Raw genomic sequence first — 18,280 nt, 5'->3', positions numbered from 1 at the left:
GTATATATATATATATATATATATATATATATATATATATATATATATATATATATATAGTATTTTTTTAGTTCATAAATACTGTAAATGGTCCTGACAAATATATATTGTGACATATGCTCATATGGCCAAACCCTTGTTTTGCAATCTACCAATACAAAGCCTGTATGAAAGATTTCTCAGTTCAGCTTGAAACAGAACGGTATTGATGTAAATGAAAATAGAGACCTACATCTCTAAAATCAAATATTTATCATCGGAAGTGAAGGACATTTTAGTTTTCCAAGGTTGTTTGCCTGGAAGTATACTCCAGCATCATTCATGTGTGGCAGTGAATCAAACCTGTGACCTCTCAGTCAAGAGATTGACCTTTTCAATGCAGTGTGATGGCAGCGGGGATTAGTGGTCTGTGCGAGGCTTAAAGGTCCATTACATTTCATAGAGACATTAAAGGCTCTGCAATCATAATCAATAATGTTTAATGACATGGAGAAAGGAGAACTGATGATTTACTCTGATGTAGTTGATTACACGCTTAGCCTGTACACAGAATGTACACACAAGGCATACATGTGGCATGTATTGTGTGCAACAATGTTGTGTGTTTAGGATAAAAGTGAAGGCGGTATATTAATTATGTGGGATTAATGTACAGATGACTGTTTGTGTGAATGAACAACAAGAACCAAATGGCATCTTCTTATTAAAAATATTGCTTAATATGTGAGTAATTCCTATTTTCAATATGTACCGGTAAGTTCGACAAAAAGCCTCCATTTATAAATGCATTTTTGTATCCAACAATCCACCCATTCATCCATCTTTATGTATCTATGTTTTTAGCTTTTCTATACAATTTTTAATTGTGTGTGTTGTTTGTTAAACTTGGTCTCTCTTTCTCTCTCGCTATGTTACAGATATGGAGGCGAGAACAAGTGCAGGGTCATGGGGGAGCGGAAGTCGTCCTTCGAAGGTAAAAAACAAAACAAAACAGATTTACTGATAACAAGTTGATTTGACTGTTGTCATTAGGGCAATATGTTCTTATTCACTGAGTAGAATAAAGTATTGTATATAGTATATTATAATTAATGGGCAAAACAGTTGAGGCACTCTAATTATATGATTGATACATCAGGAGTTGGTTGGAACCCCCCAGTTTCTCCGGAATCTTACCTCTTTGACTTACAAGAGATTTTGGAGAATTGTATTCTTCAAACCTTCTGGGAATAGCTCGAGGAAGGTCATTTTCTTTTCCAGCCAGATGTGCCCCAGTGCACATAGCAAGGGCCATGCAGATATGGTTGAATGACTTTAGCGTGGGAGAACTTGAGAGCACTGACCCTGACCGCCCATCACCCATCAAACACCTGCAGGATAAAATAGAACAAATAGTTCGATCCAAACTCATCCAGAGGAATGAACCAAAATTCCTTCAGATGCACAACAAATTTAGGATTACAATGCAAAAACATGTTGTAAAGACCATACTGTATCGCCCCACGCACAATATGGTGAATTCCTCCAAATGCCTTTTTCCATTAGTTCAAATACAATAATACAGTGCTCCTACTGTTTATTGGTAATTTACTTCTCCTACTCGTGCTGTACCAGTATAGTTGTCACTTAATCTGTCTCTTTTCTCTCTTTATCCAGAGCTATGCGGAAGGATCTCAATACATCACATCACATGACAGCCTCTCACCTCCTTACGCTAACTCCAGGCTAACAGGTACATGGCCGACTGAGTGTGAATTTGACATTGCAGGTCTTTCTTGCTTTCAATCTATACATTTTGATGATAATGAGTGCAGCTATTTAGAGAATTATTGATGTCAAATGGAGCAGTCAACTCATCAGGCCAAAGGTTTCACTCTCTCGCTGTGTGCCCCACCCCGACTCCTGCCCCGGCGTGTGGAAAATGCCATGCAGTGTGTGCTCATTTACCCATGATGCAACATGCCTCTGGCCCTCTCGCCGATGTGGCGCCAGTTGTGAGCAAATGGCCACTGACACAGATAATCTGCCTCTCATTCCCGCCTTCTCTGGCTGTCTCCCTCTGTCGATCTCTCTCTCTCTCTCTCTCTCTCTCTCTCTCTCCCCCCTTACACACTTAGAACTTAATTACCTTTGACTGGATTCATAAAATATGGAAGATGTCAGACCTCAGACATCCATTTCTCCCGTAGCTCTTTTGCGCTCATGTTTTGGTTGTGGTTTATGGTCCAGTGTTGAAAACCTACACATTTGGATAAACAGGTGTTTGTATGACTATGTTATAGTCCTCTAAAGAGGAGTGAAAGGCAATGTGTTTGTACAACAACAGCATTTAGACTGATTTAACATAACTGGTGCTGTATTAACAATCACTGGCCGCAACATTAGATCGATCTGTACAATGTAATGAGAGCCAACACTATAGCTGCATCATAAATCCTGCCTTTAAAAGTATACTTGTACTCAGTTTTGTCAAAGATATTCATGTAACATGTTTCTTTTTGTGGTTGAAGTTTACAATGGGGTACAACTGCACTGAATCATTCTGAGAGCTGTTTATTACGTATATTGTGATTACCTTATACTAATATAACACATATCCAATAGCAAAGCTAGTGTCAATATTGTGATGTTGTCAATCAAAACTGGGGACTATTATCCTGTAGTGGCAGTGTCGGCGATGGGTGGGCATTCGGTCGGCCTGGGGGAGCACATTTTAACGCTCAAGTAATGCGTGCATGCATTGCACATGTGCACCCCCTTACCCCAAGCACACACACGCACGCACACACAGACACATACACGCACGCACACTCACTTTCAACACAAAGCGTGACAAAACACGTATTCAACGGCAATGCACTGGGTGAATTAAACACATGACTTGAGTTGAGTTTTTCTCTCTGTGACCAGTGTTGCTACAGTTACCTTGAAAAAGTAACTTAGTTACTTTACTGATTACTTGATTTCAAAAGTAAGTTAGAAAAAAGTAACTTTTTAGTTACTTTCAGCAGCTGCCAAGTGACGGGAATATCACTTATCCACAGTATAAAAAAAGCATTAATTTAACCGTACCGTAATGGGTACGCTTGGTAACTCTTTTGGGGGGGCACAGTAACTACTTTTGGTGGGCATGGCCCACGCGTCGCCGCAATGATGCCAACACTGTTTTGCGTCACAGTTCATGATACACCTATACACCTTAGCAGGCGACCGGTTCAGGGTGTACCTCGCCTCCCGCCCGAAGATAGCTGGGATAGGCTCCAGCAGCCCGTGTGTCTTTTTAACGTATTATTTCACACCCTTTAAGAAATTATTGGTACAATTACATTCATGGCTGTGACTGTTAACCTCACTAAAATCAAGGCACTGCAATTACACAAATGAATGATATTGCTTCAAAGAATAAAACAATTATAAAATTATTAAAATATTCATTTATCACTGACATTCCAACAGTGCTTTATCTTGTACCTTGATGTTAAGTACGCTGTACACTATGTATAAATATTGGCTGGTTGGTGGTAGTCTCAGTTTAGGGGACTATCACTTGTGTGCTTGTTGCTTGTGTATTGTGATTTTTGATTTACCTTTAGTTATTATTGTGTGTGTGTGTGTGTGTGTGTGTCTGTGTGTGTGTGTGTGTGTTAAAAGGAACCCCTTGAAAATGAGATGATGCATCCCAAGGGGCTTTCCTTGAAAAAAATAAATACATAAACAAATAATGCCCAATATAAAATATATTTTATATAGAGAGGTGGCAGTACCAATCTTTTTTTCGCGCCACTGACCATTTTCATGTGAATACATTTTTAGTTATTTACACCATACAGATACATAAACATATTATATTATACATGCACAGTATCTATTATTTACACACCTCGGTCGTATTCTGTATTCCGACAAGTGTTGCGACATAATGATAACGAAACAGTGGCCTAAAGTGTCATGTGTTGGTGCGCATTTTCTTGCTTTTATGATGACTGAAGCTCTCATCAGCACACAGTTGCTATCTGCGACTTACTGCGTTGTACACAATAATCTTGCAATGAAGCTTCACTTATTGTCGCTGCCCGTCACTGTAAAAAACGATCTGGATAGTGGTAAATATAATCCATGAAAATCAGATCAAATTCACATTATTATTTTAGATAGGTAAAGAACACTAAAATATAGGGTACATTGTACCTACACGACGTGTTTGACAACAGTAAAACGTGATACCAAGAAAGAAAAATTTAAATCTCCGTAAAAGCCATTGGTACTACATTATGCGTCACGTGACGTGTGCATGCCACACTGATTGGCTGACGTGCCATTGGCTCGTCAGTGCATGGCTCAGGTAGTAAAATGCCCCATGGGCAGTTTTCACGTGGCTCACATTCCATCCGGTGACAATTGATCACTCTGAATCGTTGTTAGCTAGCGAATCAGCACAAAAGCAAACAAACGACAAAGAAAAAGGCACTATATGGTAAAACAAGCTTAGCTAAAGATTGATCATTACTTAGATTTGTTCCTGCTTGTATTATGAGTGTGTTGGGTAAGGTTAGCAGGCAATATGTGCATTTCTTTTCAAAAAACCCTGTCTGTGGTTTGTATGGAAAACAACAAATTCTTTCTTGAGTTCGTTAATGTCGGAACCTGTTGTGGCTGAGGGGAGGATTTCTGTGTCGCAAAGTATGTGACGTAAATGCAATGTGACCCATAACAAGTCAATGTAGAAGTTTAACCTTTTTCGGATAATCCAAATAGTATTCACAATAGGCAATATTCCAAGGCTATAATATTACACACTCAATCATTTTTGTGATAAAAATACAATAAAACAAAAAACAAATTAAGGGATTAAAACCGATCCTTCTTGGAATGTTTGAAGGAAAACATAAATACATGGTTAAGAATGCCGACACAAGAAGAAATATAAAACTTTGACGTTCACTGAAATGATCCATTGTGTGTGCGATGTGTTTTGACAGTGTTGTGATTATACTATGTAGCTGCAGCGAGGAGGAGCATGAGTTAGAAATGGAAATATTGTATTCTTCATCTCCCGCATGGGAACCTCAATTTACTTCGATAATGATAACACTAAGAGACAGAGACAGCCGCTGATGTAGAAACACACACATGCGCACACAAACATGCACAGACACACAACACACACACACACTGTTCCAACATTGCATAGAAAACATCCTCTTCACTTTCCACTTGTGACTGTTCTCTGGTTCAGCAGAATAACTTCATTGTAATATCAGATTGTCTTCAGAGTCTGTTTGCTTTTCTGTCACTCTTTTACTTACAGGGCACTCTAAAGCCAAATACATTGTCTCAGTGTCAATAAACAGACCTCTGAAGTTTTGTTAAATCAGTGATGCTATTTCATCACAAAACAAATGCAAGAGGCCTTGTCTATTTCCCTAAGTGTAGGGAAAAGGAAAAAGCATGGTTGCATGGCTATCTTGGGAATAGTCCGGCATGAAAGTGAAAAGTGTTCAAACGTGGAGTATTGACTCAAATACACAGTGGTACTTTGACTTAATAGTTTAATTCATTCCATGACCAAGCTCGTAACTCGATTTCAAAAATCAATGTTTCCCATTGAAATTAATTGAAATGACAAAACACAGGCCCCCTAAAAAAAACTGCAATTATTTTTTTTTACATGTGTTTAATGAAAAATAAATAGCGCAATATTGTAGAAGAATATAATTAAACACAATAAAAGAAAATGCAAGGAAATAAACTGGTTTTCTGAAGTGTAATGGAGCCCAAAGTCACAAAGACACGCTGTACTATTTGTGTGGATGTGTACCTTTAAGGGGTTTGGCTTAGGTAGTGGTGTCAGGAACTAGAGTAAGTCAGGTTGGCTGGTTATTTCATTGTTAGCGTCTGCTCCTTGTGAGTGCTCTCATTTTGTATTTGTTTGTTTGACTCGTTGTCCTGTTCAATAAACAACTGAAAGTGCATCGGCAACTGGGGCTCTGCTTGCCCTCAAGTGAGGGCATTACACTACCTTAATTGCTCAACTGTTTTTTTTTTTTTTTCAATTCACTCAAGCAATGTTATAAAGACACAATGTCCATATTTAGATGTCAACCTCAATACAATAAACTTGGGGTCACCGAACTTTTTGAAACTGAGCTACAGTACTTCTTGGGTACTGATTAATGTAAAGGGCTACGAATTTGATACACATTTCGGAAGTATTTTGCTCAAGTAATATTAAATTATATATCATTATCAATAATTAATGATATGGACTTACGTGAAGATACTTATCATGTTAATGATTCCTCACAGTAATTATAAACAATCATTTAACAAAGCAGGAAACAGATAAATATGAATTTGCAACATTACTTCTGCAAGTGTCTACATTTTCAAATGATCCCAAATGATCAGTGGTGAGGTATTTTTAGGGCAGGCCCAGGCCCATGTGGTCCTTGGGGCTACCTGGTGGCCGCAGACACGTAACCCCTGCAACACACAATACCACAACATAGCAAAATATAAAAGTGTCTGTAACTCATGTGACCTCCTTACAATTGCACATTACCCTACATAGGATTCTATCTCTGCAGACAGCACATCTGCCAATTCTGGTGAATTTGGTAGACTGGTCTGTACCAAGCTCTGTGTTCCAGCACAGCGAGGGTGTGTCACAGCGAGGGTGTGATAAAACTCTAAAAAAAAAATAGAATGGGACAGAATTATTTTTTTTTTTTTTCTTACAAAAGTATGTATTGGAATAACTTTAATGAGATTTTTTTCCCTCTCCTTTACTGAGTGGCTATGTAGTTGTGGAGTCAATAGTGGATCGTTAACCAATTAGTGAGAATTATGTACTTTTACTTGAACATGCTATTTATCGAAAATTCATACTTCTAAAAGAAGAGAAAAATGCTGCACGATTTAATTGACCCAACCTGTATGTGTTGTCAGAATGAACACAGCCTCTTCCCCCTGGTCTTTCTTTGCTTTACCCACTCTAACCTTGTCTATCTTTCTTAACTCGCCATCCGATTAGAGTGATGTTATGCTCTAGATAATCAGCGGAGGGATTAGTGTCATCTCAGCGGCCCGACTAGATTAATCTGCTGTTTTACACATACCACACACACCACACACACACACACACACACACACACACACACACACAGAAACCCCCAGTGATCTAGCACTAAAAACGATGTGTGTAAATGCATCAAATGATGCAACTACATAAGTGTCTTGTGATGAAGTGTTGTGAATAACTGTTTTTATGTTTTTCTTTATTATTATTATTGGGTCTTTGTGTGAATTTATGATGACAGCTACACTGGTCATTTTCAGCAGTTTGTGGGCAAGTGGGAATTTATGTGTTTTGGTTTCATAATGTATTACATACATGTGATAGCATACGATCATTATGCAGTCTTGGATGGGTATTCGCATGTACTGTATGTGTTCACCATTTCAGTTAGTTGTTGCATGAGTGTTTGTAAATGTATGCATTGACTTGTGGATGCACTTCATGTGCCTGTGTATGTGGTTTTAGTTCATATTTAAGCACCATATATGTGAACGAGCTACAGAACAGGTGCAAGCCACCCCCTAACTGCCACCGACTTTGTAAACTTGGTGGTTTCATCTTATAAACAGTTCTGTTGGGAACACATTTTTGGAAGATGTCATTATTTTATAAAATGTAAAAATACTTACGCATACACTTTTGAAGAGGATGTCTTACATGTGAAACCATTAGTTTAATTTCAGTTGAGTTTAATGCTCGTTGACACACACACACACACAAGAAAAAAAAAGAGCTCACACACACGTAAGCAGAGCTGTCAAAGGGGCACGCAAACCCTGGTGCACCTCTTAAGATGGGGGCCTGAGGATGGTGCCTTGTTCAGGGGCACCCGACAGTAGCCAAGAAGCAGACTTCCATCTCTTCAACGACTATTACCATTTTTACATTTGTCTGCAGCAGCACTCACATCGTGACCGTCCTGGCTCCAAAAGTCCAAGTCCTTAGAGATGAACTACTGCAGCCAAAAAAAAAACTGAAGTACAATATACAGTAACAAATAATTTGACTGGTGTTGTACAGATTAGTTGTTATACTTCAGTTTTGTGAGTCAATAATATGATCCCAACCTTCTCAAATATCATTGTATTATAGATGATACACAGATTATCCCGTTAATTTACCACTAGATGCCAAATATTACTTATTGTTTGTTCAAATGCAATTTTTGTGAACAGGGCATGTGTTTTATTTATATTTTTTTTATTTATCAAAGCTATTTTATTTGTTGTTCTGCATTACAATGCCAATGTTCAAAATATTATTTGAGTTAATTGTTTTTAAAAAGGATGTATTTGCATTATTATGCACTAATATCACTATTAGATTTTTAGCAGTTAGCTCCCGCATTGATGTCTAATAGCAGAACGTTTTCTTATCATTGTATGAACTAAGGCAGGGGCGGTGGAACAACATTGAAAGTGTGTGTTTGTGTTTGGGGGGGGTGGGGGGGGCACAGTAAATTTGGGGCACTATTTCCCACTCCGATGGTTCGTTTTGCCCCTCCGAAACCAATCGTCGAAGTGGGGGATCAAACATTTTCAGGGGCACTTTAGCCGCTCTGAGGGCACTTTTGGCTGCACACATTTAGACATTGGGTAAAAAAGGGGCACATGGGTAAAAAGTGTGGGGTAGATGCGGTACGTTCCCCCCAGGGCCCCGGTTCCGCTGCCTCCAAAGGTAACGTGATATGACGTCAAGCTCTTAAAACATACTTTGCTATCTGCTAGTGTATTGTAGCACGGTAGGTTGAAGTCAGCACAAAAGCCTATTTTGGTGCAAATTTGTGCTGCTTTATACGCTATACTAGTTCATACAGCAAACCTTTTGTTTACATTCTTCTAACAAATAAAAGAAGAGAGCGAAGTCACGTGGTTTGTGGTGATGCATTTTAGCCTCCTTGTAATTTCTTACTGTATAAACCTGAAGCGAACCGAGGGGACACAGACTTTAAAAAATAAAAAATAAATAAAAAATAAATAAACCATGAACTGATTACTCAGTGAAACCTCAGTTTACGAATGGCCCCGTTTATGGACTTAATCTATCAAGAAAAAAATTACCCCGGTTCAAAGAGCACTATTTTCATTTTATGAACAGTTTTGGTAAGGCCACAGAAAGCTCAGTTGTGCTTTTTTTCACACCACGTAAAGATCATTGTCTCCATGCGTCGCACATTGCAGGTTTGATCATAATTTACAGTGAAAAATTTTATAAATGGGCATCTTTTGTATCCAAGTTGTACATGGGCAAAATAAGCCATCCATCTGTTGTCTATCTATGACAAACAACACACTGGATGCCACATCGGTCAATCACAGGTCACATGTAGACACAGAAAACAATTCACATTGACTTTCACACAGTCACTGACTGGGAACCGAACCCACCTTACCTGCATGGGAGTTAGGCAAGTTAACTGCAACACCATCAGTGGCTGGCTGTAATAATGAATAAATTGCTTCATCTCCAACAATTCTGTCAGTTCTGGTGAGTAATCATGTTTTGAAGCATTTAAGGAAAAATGAAATGAACCGTAGATTCATTCAACTCATTTGTGTTCAAGAACCACCATGATGGCAGCTACTTCGATGCAGAACTCCACTTTTGCAGGCATCATTAATCTACAGATACTGGCATCCGGAGAATATTTCACAGAAGTTCTCCCATCCCATTAAAACAACGTTGCATGGATGAAGTAGGTTGGGGTGCGAATCCAGGTTCCAGCCTTCCTGTGTGGAGTTTGCATCTTCTCCCCTTGCTCGTCTGAGTTTTCCTCAGGTGTCTCGGCTTCACCCCACATTCTAAAAACGTTCATTGAAGACTAAATTGTCCGTAGGTGTCAAAGATGGTTTATATGTGCCCTACAATTGGCTGGTGACCAGTTCATTATTTATTTATTTATGTACGTGTGGACAGTGTGCACATACATTACTCACTGTCAATAGACATGAAATATCAAAAAACAAAAAACAAACATGAAAACCCCCAAAATTGGGGTGCACAACAGCTAATACAGACTCATAAAATATACAATAAATAACAAGACCAAGAACATGCAAACTCCACACAGGGGACCCGGGTCTTCAGAACTATGAGGCGGATGTGCTCACCAGTCGTCCACCGTAGTGCCAACATCCATCCATCCATCCATTATCTGAGCCGCTTTTCCTCACAAGGGTCGCGGGAGCGCTGGAGCCCATCCCAGCTATCATCGGGCAGGAGACGGGGTACACCCTGAACTGGTTGCCAGCCAATCGCAGGGCGTAGTGCCAACAGTTAATCAATTAACGTGTTTTGAAATTTCTTCTCAATAGATGATTGAAATGTAGTCAACAGCCCTTCCCAATACAAACATTTAATTTTCAAAATGGACATTATTAGTTTTATTCTATACAGTATATCTTTGTTTTCAACTTGATGTCCGTTTTGAGATAGGCCCCATTGATCATGTGGGAACCATATCTTGTTCTTCAACTGTGTTGCATATTCTCATCAGGTTTGAAGCTGAATTGGATCGTATCCCAGGTGACTTTGGGAAAGAGGCAGGTCAGATCATTAGCCTATCGCATGGCACATGTAGACAAACAGCCTTTCACCCTGATATTCACAACAATGGGCAATTTTGTCTCCAATAGACCGAACATGCATGTTTTTGGGATGAGGACGTAAGACAGAGAACCTGGAGAAAATCCACACAAACATAAGGAGAACATGCTAATCAACACAGAAAGTCCAGAGCCTAGATTCAAATCCCGATTCTCAGGACATGCTAACCACTAGTCAAGTGCACTTTCTTTCCAGTACCATTTTAAGATACATTTCCTTTATGCAAATCTGAGTCTGGCTTGCATGCTATTATTAATTAAAGTTTAACTGTGTCTGTCTAACTGTGCTTCCTGATGATTGAGCTGTTTAAAGTGTATTTCTCCTATGGGCACCTTCTCTTATAGTATAATGCGAATTTCTGGCTTTCAGATTCATCTATTTTGTCCCACACTTCAGTCAGATGCATTTCAAAGATGACTGTAAATTGTCTTAAAGGTCAAGTATCATGAATCCAGACAACAATGTTCTATAACTAACACATGAAGCAGCCTTAAAGGGCAGTGCATTGAAAAAGCCCAATCCCGCTTGTTGATGTCGACTCCATCCTCTTCCCCTTATTGTTTTGCTGAAATGCAATGAGTCAGCCGCCTGTCTCACCTCTGTGTGACCTTATTAATGAGTGTTGAGCCATGAGGCTGGACCCCTCTGCAGAGGTCACATCTGTACTACTTTATATATAGAAGTATACTTTATGTAGAACTCTCTCTCTCTCTCTCTCTCTCTCTTTCTCTCTCCACCTCTTCTATTTCATTTCACGGTGTTGCTGTCTTCCATGCAAAACTGGCTCACCTGTCTCCATCTCTACCCCATGCACCCCTTACCTCCTACCCACGGCTGGGTATGGTGGTGCCAAGGTCATCCGCCTGTCGCTCCCTGCTGAGTCTAGGTCTCTGTCCTCAGAATGGTTGAAAGGAGGTCAATGTGGTGGAAAAAATTATATATATATATATATATATATATATATATATATATATATATATATAAAATGCATATATAATGCATAGATCATTTTACACATGAAGCTCTTTGAGTCCCAGGATGCACACGTCTGGAAACAATGAGTCCCAACCTGAGAACAATGAGTCCCTGCAACTTATTATCATGGTATACAGATACAGTAATCTTACACTATATCACGGTTCTTGCTTCGCTGTCCCGCTATGTTGCAGATTTTTATTACAGTTGTTACTCTATTTTTTATACTGTTTGTTCAATATTGTTGTGTTATCCATTGCTCTTTCACTCAATATATTATGTGCCATTAATATTTAATTTTTATTTTTTAAGGACATTGTATTTTCCCAAAAATTATCATGACACACGATAGTATTGTTGACGTTTTTTATGCCACTGGTATAGTGATATTAGTGCATAATAATGCAAATACATCCTTTTTAAGAACAATTAACTCAAATAATATTTTGAACATTGGCATTGTAATGCAGGACAACAAATAAAATAGCTTTGATAAATAAAAAAATATAAATAAAACACATGCCCTTTTCACAAAAATTGCACTTGAACAAACAATAAGTAATATTTGGCATAGATTAACAGATTACACACATTATTATACTGCCAATGAAGTTTCCAGTTGGTTAAGAAAAAGTGCAAAGCAACATTAATAATAGCACAACAAGTTGATCAAAACAACCTGTTTTGATTCAAGATTTGTACTACTTTTCAAAAGTCTGCAACCTCTCTTTAAATACTACTTTATCAACATGTTCAATGGCTACATCTCTTACAATAGGGAGAACCTTATACTGTATATAATGTGAGCAACTGTATTTCACATACGCTGTGACGTTTGTATTTGCATTGCTGGGCAGAGGGTTCCATTATTGCAAGGTGACAGGAAACGGAAAATATCTCACCGTGTTTTGAAGAAATTGGGTTGGATGCTTGTGTTTAAAATAGATTTTCTTCACTTTGATGTTTTAAATTGTGTCTTTAGTCCGACTTCATACAAATTCGACATACCAACTCATTGGTCATCTGGCTTGAATCCAAAATGTTCCCACATCGTTGAGGTGGCGTTAGGCTTTGGAAATAATTGCCGCTCAACTTTCTGTAACATGCAGCTAGCGGCTCGCCGTCAGAAAACTTGCATTTGAAAAGCATGTGCACAGACACACACACCCACACGCACACAAGCATGCAGACGACCAATCAGAAGGAGGGTTGGCAGAGTCCCGCCCGCCCTTCACAATCTCTGATTGATTTAGAGACCAGATGGGTTTCATGCGTCTGCTTTCAAGTCATGGAAATGTTTTTTTCTTCCTCAAATGGCTGGGCATACAGGTGGACACTGTCCCCCTGTTTTTTTCAGCTGCACTCTTATCAAAAAAAATGCATACGTCAGATTTCCAGCACCACGTCAGAATACTCATCAATACCTTTGCATCCTCAGACGTTGAAATGATCTTACTTTTATGCGTCCCTGCTCATTTTTGTGCATCTCAGATGCGGGACGCAGATCAAACGAGCTCCCTGGAATGTGTGTATAACTTAGCTGTCCTGTCAGGTTGTACTGGCGTTGCATGTTTATTTTATTTTTGCTTGTTTATTTTATTTTATTTAATTTTACACTGCTTCCGCAAATGGAAGTTCCTCGACTTTTCTTTCCTTCTTTCATCCTCACGACAATAGTAATGCGCAGTGACTGTGTTAGGTCACTTTGATGTGATAATCAGTTTGGTAATGGTAGCGCATTACTGTAGATTACCTGTTACTTAAAGAAATTGTCATATTGCATGTTACTTATTGGCATCATTGATTAATTGACTCAGTTTTGATTGTCTCTGACTAAAACGAAGCAACCACGGTCTCACTCACACACTGTTTGGAACTTAGAGTCTTTAAGTCGCTGTAGTGTATTAAAAAGAGGCTGCGTCTCACATGGAAATTGTCAGTGTAATTGGATCTGACATCCTAATCATAGGTCTCCTCAAGGCAGCAGGGTGGCGCGCGGAAATGTAAAACACTACGTGAAAACATCAGTTGATCGCGAAGCACTTCACAGTTCCTGACCCAAGGGAGAATCTGTCCTGGAGGACAGTATTTTGGGAAGAACTGTTTTTACTTTCTTGAGGAACTGTCAGATTATATGACCTCTTTTTGAAGGGAGCAAAAAAAGGAAACACGGCACGGTGCCTGACTGGTTAGCACATCTGTCTCACAGTTTTGAGGTCGCAGATTGTCCTTGCAAATCCATAATTTTATGATAGTTGTTTAGAATCCCATTACAGTAATCAGGTGTACCTAATGAAGTGTCCAGTGAGAGTATGTAAAATGCTACTTCAATTCAACTAGGTCTCCCAATATTGGTTACATTCCTTTGTTTTACCATGTCTCCGTCCATGTGGTAACTTTAGAGATAATAAAAATGGAGCAATTTTAAAATCAATGCTTACATTGTTTAGGGTTGTGGGCGGTTCCCGATTGACTATGCAGACATGGGTTATACCCTCAACTGGTATTCACAGGTAGTCTTAATTCAAGTATTAACCAGGACCAACCCTGTTTAGCTTCCAAGATTAGACAATATCGAACATTCAAGCAAAATTATATGCAAGATAATTATTTTTGTCCATGTGTTATTCTGTTTTCATGGATGTCAAAATCATGGACTGCAGGTAAAACGTATACAGTTGTCCTGCTGTCTTATATTATTGAAGCTTCATCTAAATATGGATTAGCACATTAACTGGCATTCACAAGCCTTTCTTTTTTAAAATGTGTCTTTCCACAGACACACTCACAAATATCCCGCATGCACACACACTTGTTAAAGTGTAAAGAGGGGCATAATAAAGTGAATAGGTTGAAGATGGACTGAAACAGCCGCTGCCACACACATTGATGTATGTTTATATTTCAGCAAAGATACTGTGCCATTTATGACATGACCCGCCCAAACCTTTGACAGCTCCCAGTATGTTTAAAAGGCCCGTGGCCTTGACCGCACTGGTTTGGTGACTGTGGTGTTTCATCAGCCAACAAGTGTCTTACCAATGGTCGTATTAAAGCTAAATATGACTCCTTACAGTACCACAGTGGACACATTCATTAAGAAGGCAAAGTCAAGGGAAACTGGGAAAGTTTAGTATCATCCTCAAAGATCCTTCCATAAGTCTGAGAGCGAATTGGGAGTCCAACCAACAATTTATCAAATGATAGGTGTCCACTTGACCCCCACAGCCATGCCAGCCACAAGCCAACTCTGGTGGATAAAATCGTGATTTCAGCACAGCAACAGTGACCGATACAAACATTTTATCACGTCACATGCTTTTCAGAGAGCAAATTGAACCAATGAATGATCTTTTAGAATACAGTATCTACATAGTCTGTCTCCCCCTCTTTCTACTTTCTTTCTGTCTGTCACCCATCCAGATGAGGCCCCCCGGAGACCAAGCTTGGGTCATACATGTTATACTCTGTGTGTTTATGGGTGTGAGTTTTAGCTGCCTTCATGTGTGTATATGTGTCCTTTATCTTTATCTATGCATGTCTGTGCTGTTATGTGAGTGTACAACGTGTGTTTGTGTGTGTATGCGTGTGTGTGTCTGTGTGACAGACTGTGAAATGGTGCGTAGTAGCACCTGGGCCCTTCAGTGTTGATTGATCGGCCTGGTCATGTGGAAGAGTCCCATCTGGCCAGCCACGCTACAGTATATGTGTGTGTGCGCGTGTGTGTGTGCGTGTGGCCGAGAGAACGTGCTTGTTTGTGTGTAAGAGGTGACAGAGAAATATAGAGATGTGCAGCCCGAAACAGTATGTTTATTGTGAGCGTGAGCAGGCGAGAGAGCTGGCGAGAGAAAGAGAGAGAGAGAGAGAGAGAGAGAGAGAGAGATGGAGAGAGAGAGAGAGAGAGAGCTCTTCACTGATAAACATGGCTCCCAAAGGCCAAAGATGAACTTTATTTCATCATCTGAGCAGAGCAGAGGCTACATTTACATTGCACGCCTCAAAGGAAAATACCCTCTTTCTTTTAGTGCCTGGAATCCTTTTCTCACAGATGGATTTGTATTGCATTGTACAGTGACGCTGGTGCTCTATGTACAAATGACACCTGTACAAAGCCAGTCTCATAAAGGAAGCAGTGTCCAACATCTTTAGTCGAATTTTACACTTTTTACACTTCAATGGAACATCCCAAGGAGTTTAAAGATAAATGCTGTTTTGAGTGCAGTGTGAACCATTCCAGAGAAAAGCTGACAAATTATTTTAAAATATAAAATGAAATTGTACACCTTAGGCACAGACACACAAACATGTAAGGTGGAATAGGACAGCGTATACACTGATTGGTCCTTTTGTTGGATACCCAAGCACAATTTTATGAGGTGTACATTTATGAGAGATGTATATAAAATATAATAAAGTAATATTGAGCCTTGGCCACCAAATAAGGTTTTCATTTGCGAATGTGAAGTTGTAGGAGTAGACGGACTTGCGCAGCCTTGTTTTACACCCACTGCTACTGTATATGTATGTTATATAGCCAACCGATGCTTAAACTGTTTAAAAGCCACACAACTTAATGACTGCTCACATCAAATTGCCTTGAGTCACATTCATATATCAGATTTAGGAGCGTGTCCAAAAAGATGAAACGCTTCCTCACAGAGTCTCTTCAAGTCTGAGTTAAATGCAAGTGACAGAAATTGTAAGCTGATGAGGGAAATAAAAAGAGACGGATAGAAGAGAAGAGAAAAGGACGAGTGCAGAGGGAAATGGAGAAAGAAATCAGAAAAAAAAATCAGAAAGGAAGACAGTGTTTATTTCCTGAAATGAAGCCAACTGATAATTAATGCTCTGACATCATGGTGCTCTAATTAAGCCTGGCATTCATTAAGTAAGGAGAAGGAGGGGTGTTCGTTTGTGTGTGGTTTTTTTTTTGGAAAGGGGGATTTGTATGGTCTTTAATGATGCACTTTTTAGACAATAGACAACAACAGAAAATGGTATGAAGGAAAAACGAACACGAGTACTGCTCAGCACTTTCAGCTTATGTTGAAAGACGTTTGCATCTAAAATTTACAGTGACTACCGCTTAAACTTTCCCAACAGAACCACTCATTTTTGTTTGACAGGATCATACCGCGTTGTCATCATTTTGCCAGATTGGCTTTACCTGTGGGAGCATGATATACAGTATGTTGAGCAAGGCTGAGAAGTTAATTGTGCAACAAACAGCTGATCATCTTAATATACAACCATTGATTGAGAATAATTTTTTTTGTGCTATTTGACATGAAAGTATAAAATGTTTCAGCACGTTTATTTTGTTGTTGGATGATGTTTATTCAGAATATATAGCGGTTAAGAAAAAAGCTACAACAGTTGAACTTCAGCGTGATTCAAAGTTGCTGGTCAACATCTGATTTGTTCGTATACAAACACATTTTTCTATAGAAACACGGTGGGGGAGAATTTCTACGGTTACACATATGCCTCACAGCCAAAAGCTCTGGGTTCGAGTCCCAGCTCAGAATTTCTGCGCAGTTTCTTTGCATGTTCTGTCTTGCGTGAGTCTTTTCTGTGTACTCTGACTTTGCTACCACAGTCCAAAAACATGTCTTAAGTTCAGTGAAAACTCAAATTATTATTATTTTTTTCTTCCTATATGTGAGCTGGGATTGACTGGTGACCAGTCCAGGGCATGCCCTGCCTCTTGCCCAAATTCAGTTAGGATAGGTGCCCACATTTAGAGTTCTTCGTTGAGCTTCATCACATTATGTGTCCATTATGTGTATTTTAGTTAGAGTTCAGTTGTCTAACGTATTTCAGGTGAATAAATATAACCAATGTCCCTATCCTAAAACAGAAGTTTGAAAGCAGACAAAGTTTAAAAAGGACAAGTAGACAATAAGAAAACAAGCCCCAGAATGTAACAGGCTGTGTACAGTATCAAAGGTTGAGTTGCAGGTTAAAAAAAAGAGACAATAAGTTTATAAGCCAAGTAATAAAAAGGTATATATGAAAGTAGTTTAGGGTCCCTATCCATTTTTTTGATCAGAGGATTTTGTGATAGCTAATTATCCATGGAGGGCTAGCCATCGACAGCTGCATTCATCATCATAAAACGTAATAATTAATGGCATTCCAACAAAGAAAAATATGCAAATGAGATCCACTCATTAGCATTTTCATATTCAGATCCCATAATGCTTTTGCTGACAAGGTTGTAATTAATGAAAATTCATGTCTCTTAGCTGAGGCCTAGATTGGATCGCATTCATTCGCAATCCCCCAAACGAGGAGTGGAGAAAAACACGACGGGGATCACTGCCAAGTTTTTCGGGAGATAAGAGGGAGGGGGCGGTGGAGTCATCGAGAGTGAGAGAGGGAGACAAGTAGAGAGGTAGACAGTCAAACAGACCCAGAGAAATGGGAAGAAGAGAATAAAATGGAGAAAGAGGAAGGCAGATGGCGCGAGATGAAAGCAAGACAGGCAGTGAGAAAGTGACGGATAAACAGGGAAGCAACCAGAAAGAGAGAGTGAGAGAGCTATATGGAGGAATAAAGAAAACACAGCTACAGAAAGTCATAGAAAAGAAAGATGAGACGTAAAAACTAACAAGTCAT

General features: G+C 39.2%; 1 protein-coding gene across 4 annotated transcripts in view; it reads left to right on the top strand.

Annotated features, from left to right (window-relative positions):
- The window catches only part of LOC133413359 (transcription factor 4-like), a 197,705-nt gene that overhangs the window by 57,028 nt on the left and 122,397 nt on the right, over positions 1-18,280 (top strand). For all 4 annotated transcript variants that reach the window (XM_061697629.1, XM_061697633.1, XM_061697631.1 and 1 more), the window contains 2 exons: positions 918-973; positions 1,657-1,732. In XM_061697629.1, the coding sequence (XP_061553613.1) occupies positions 918-973; positions 1,657-1,732 (132 nt within the window). The remainder of the gene's footprint in view (positions 1-917; positions 974-1,656; positions 1,733-18,280) is intronic.

Source organism: Phycodurus eques, chromosome 15 (genome assembly GCF_024500275.1).
Source record: "Phycodurus eques isolate BA_2022a chromosome 15, UOR_Pequ_1.1, whole genome shotgun sequence".
Classification (NCBI taxonomy): domain Eukaryota; kingdom Metazoa; phylum Chordata; class Actinopteri; order Syngnathiformes; family Syngnathidae; genus Phycodurus; species Phycodurus eques.
Note: the sequence above shows the minus strand (reverse complement) of the source record. Positions and strands in the feature narration are given on the sequence as shown.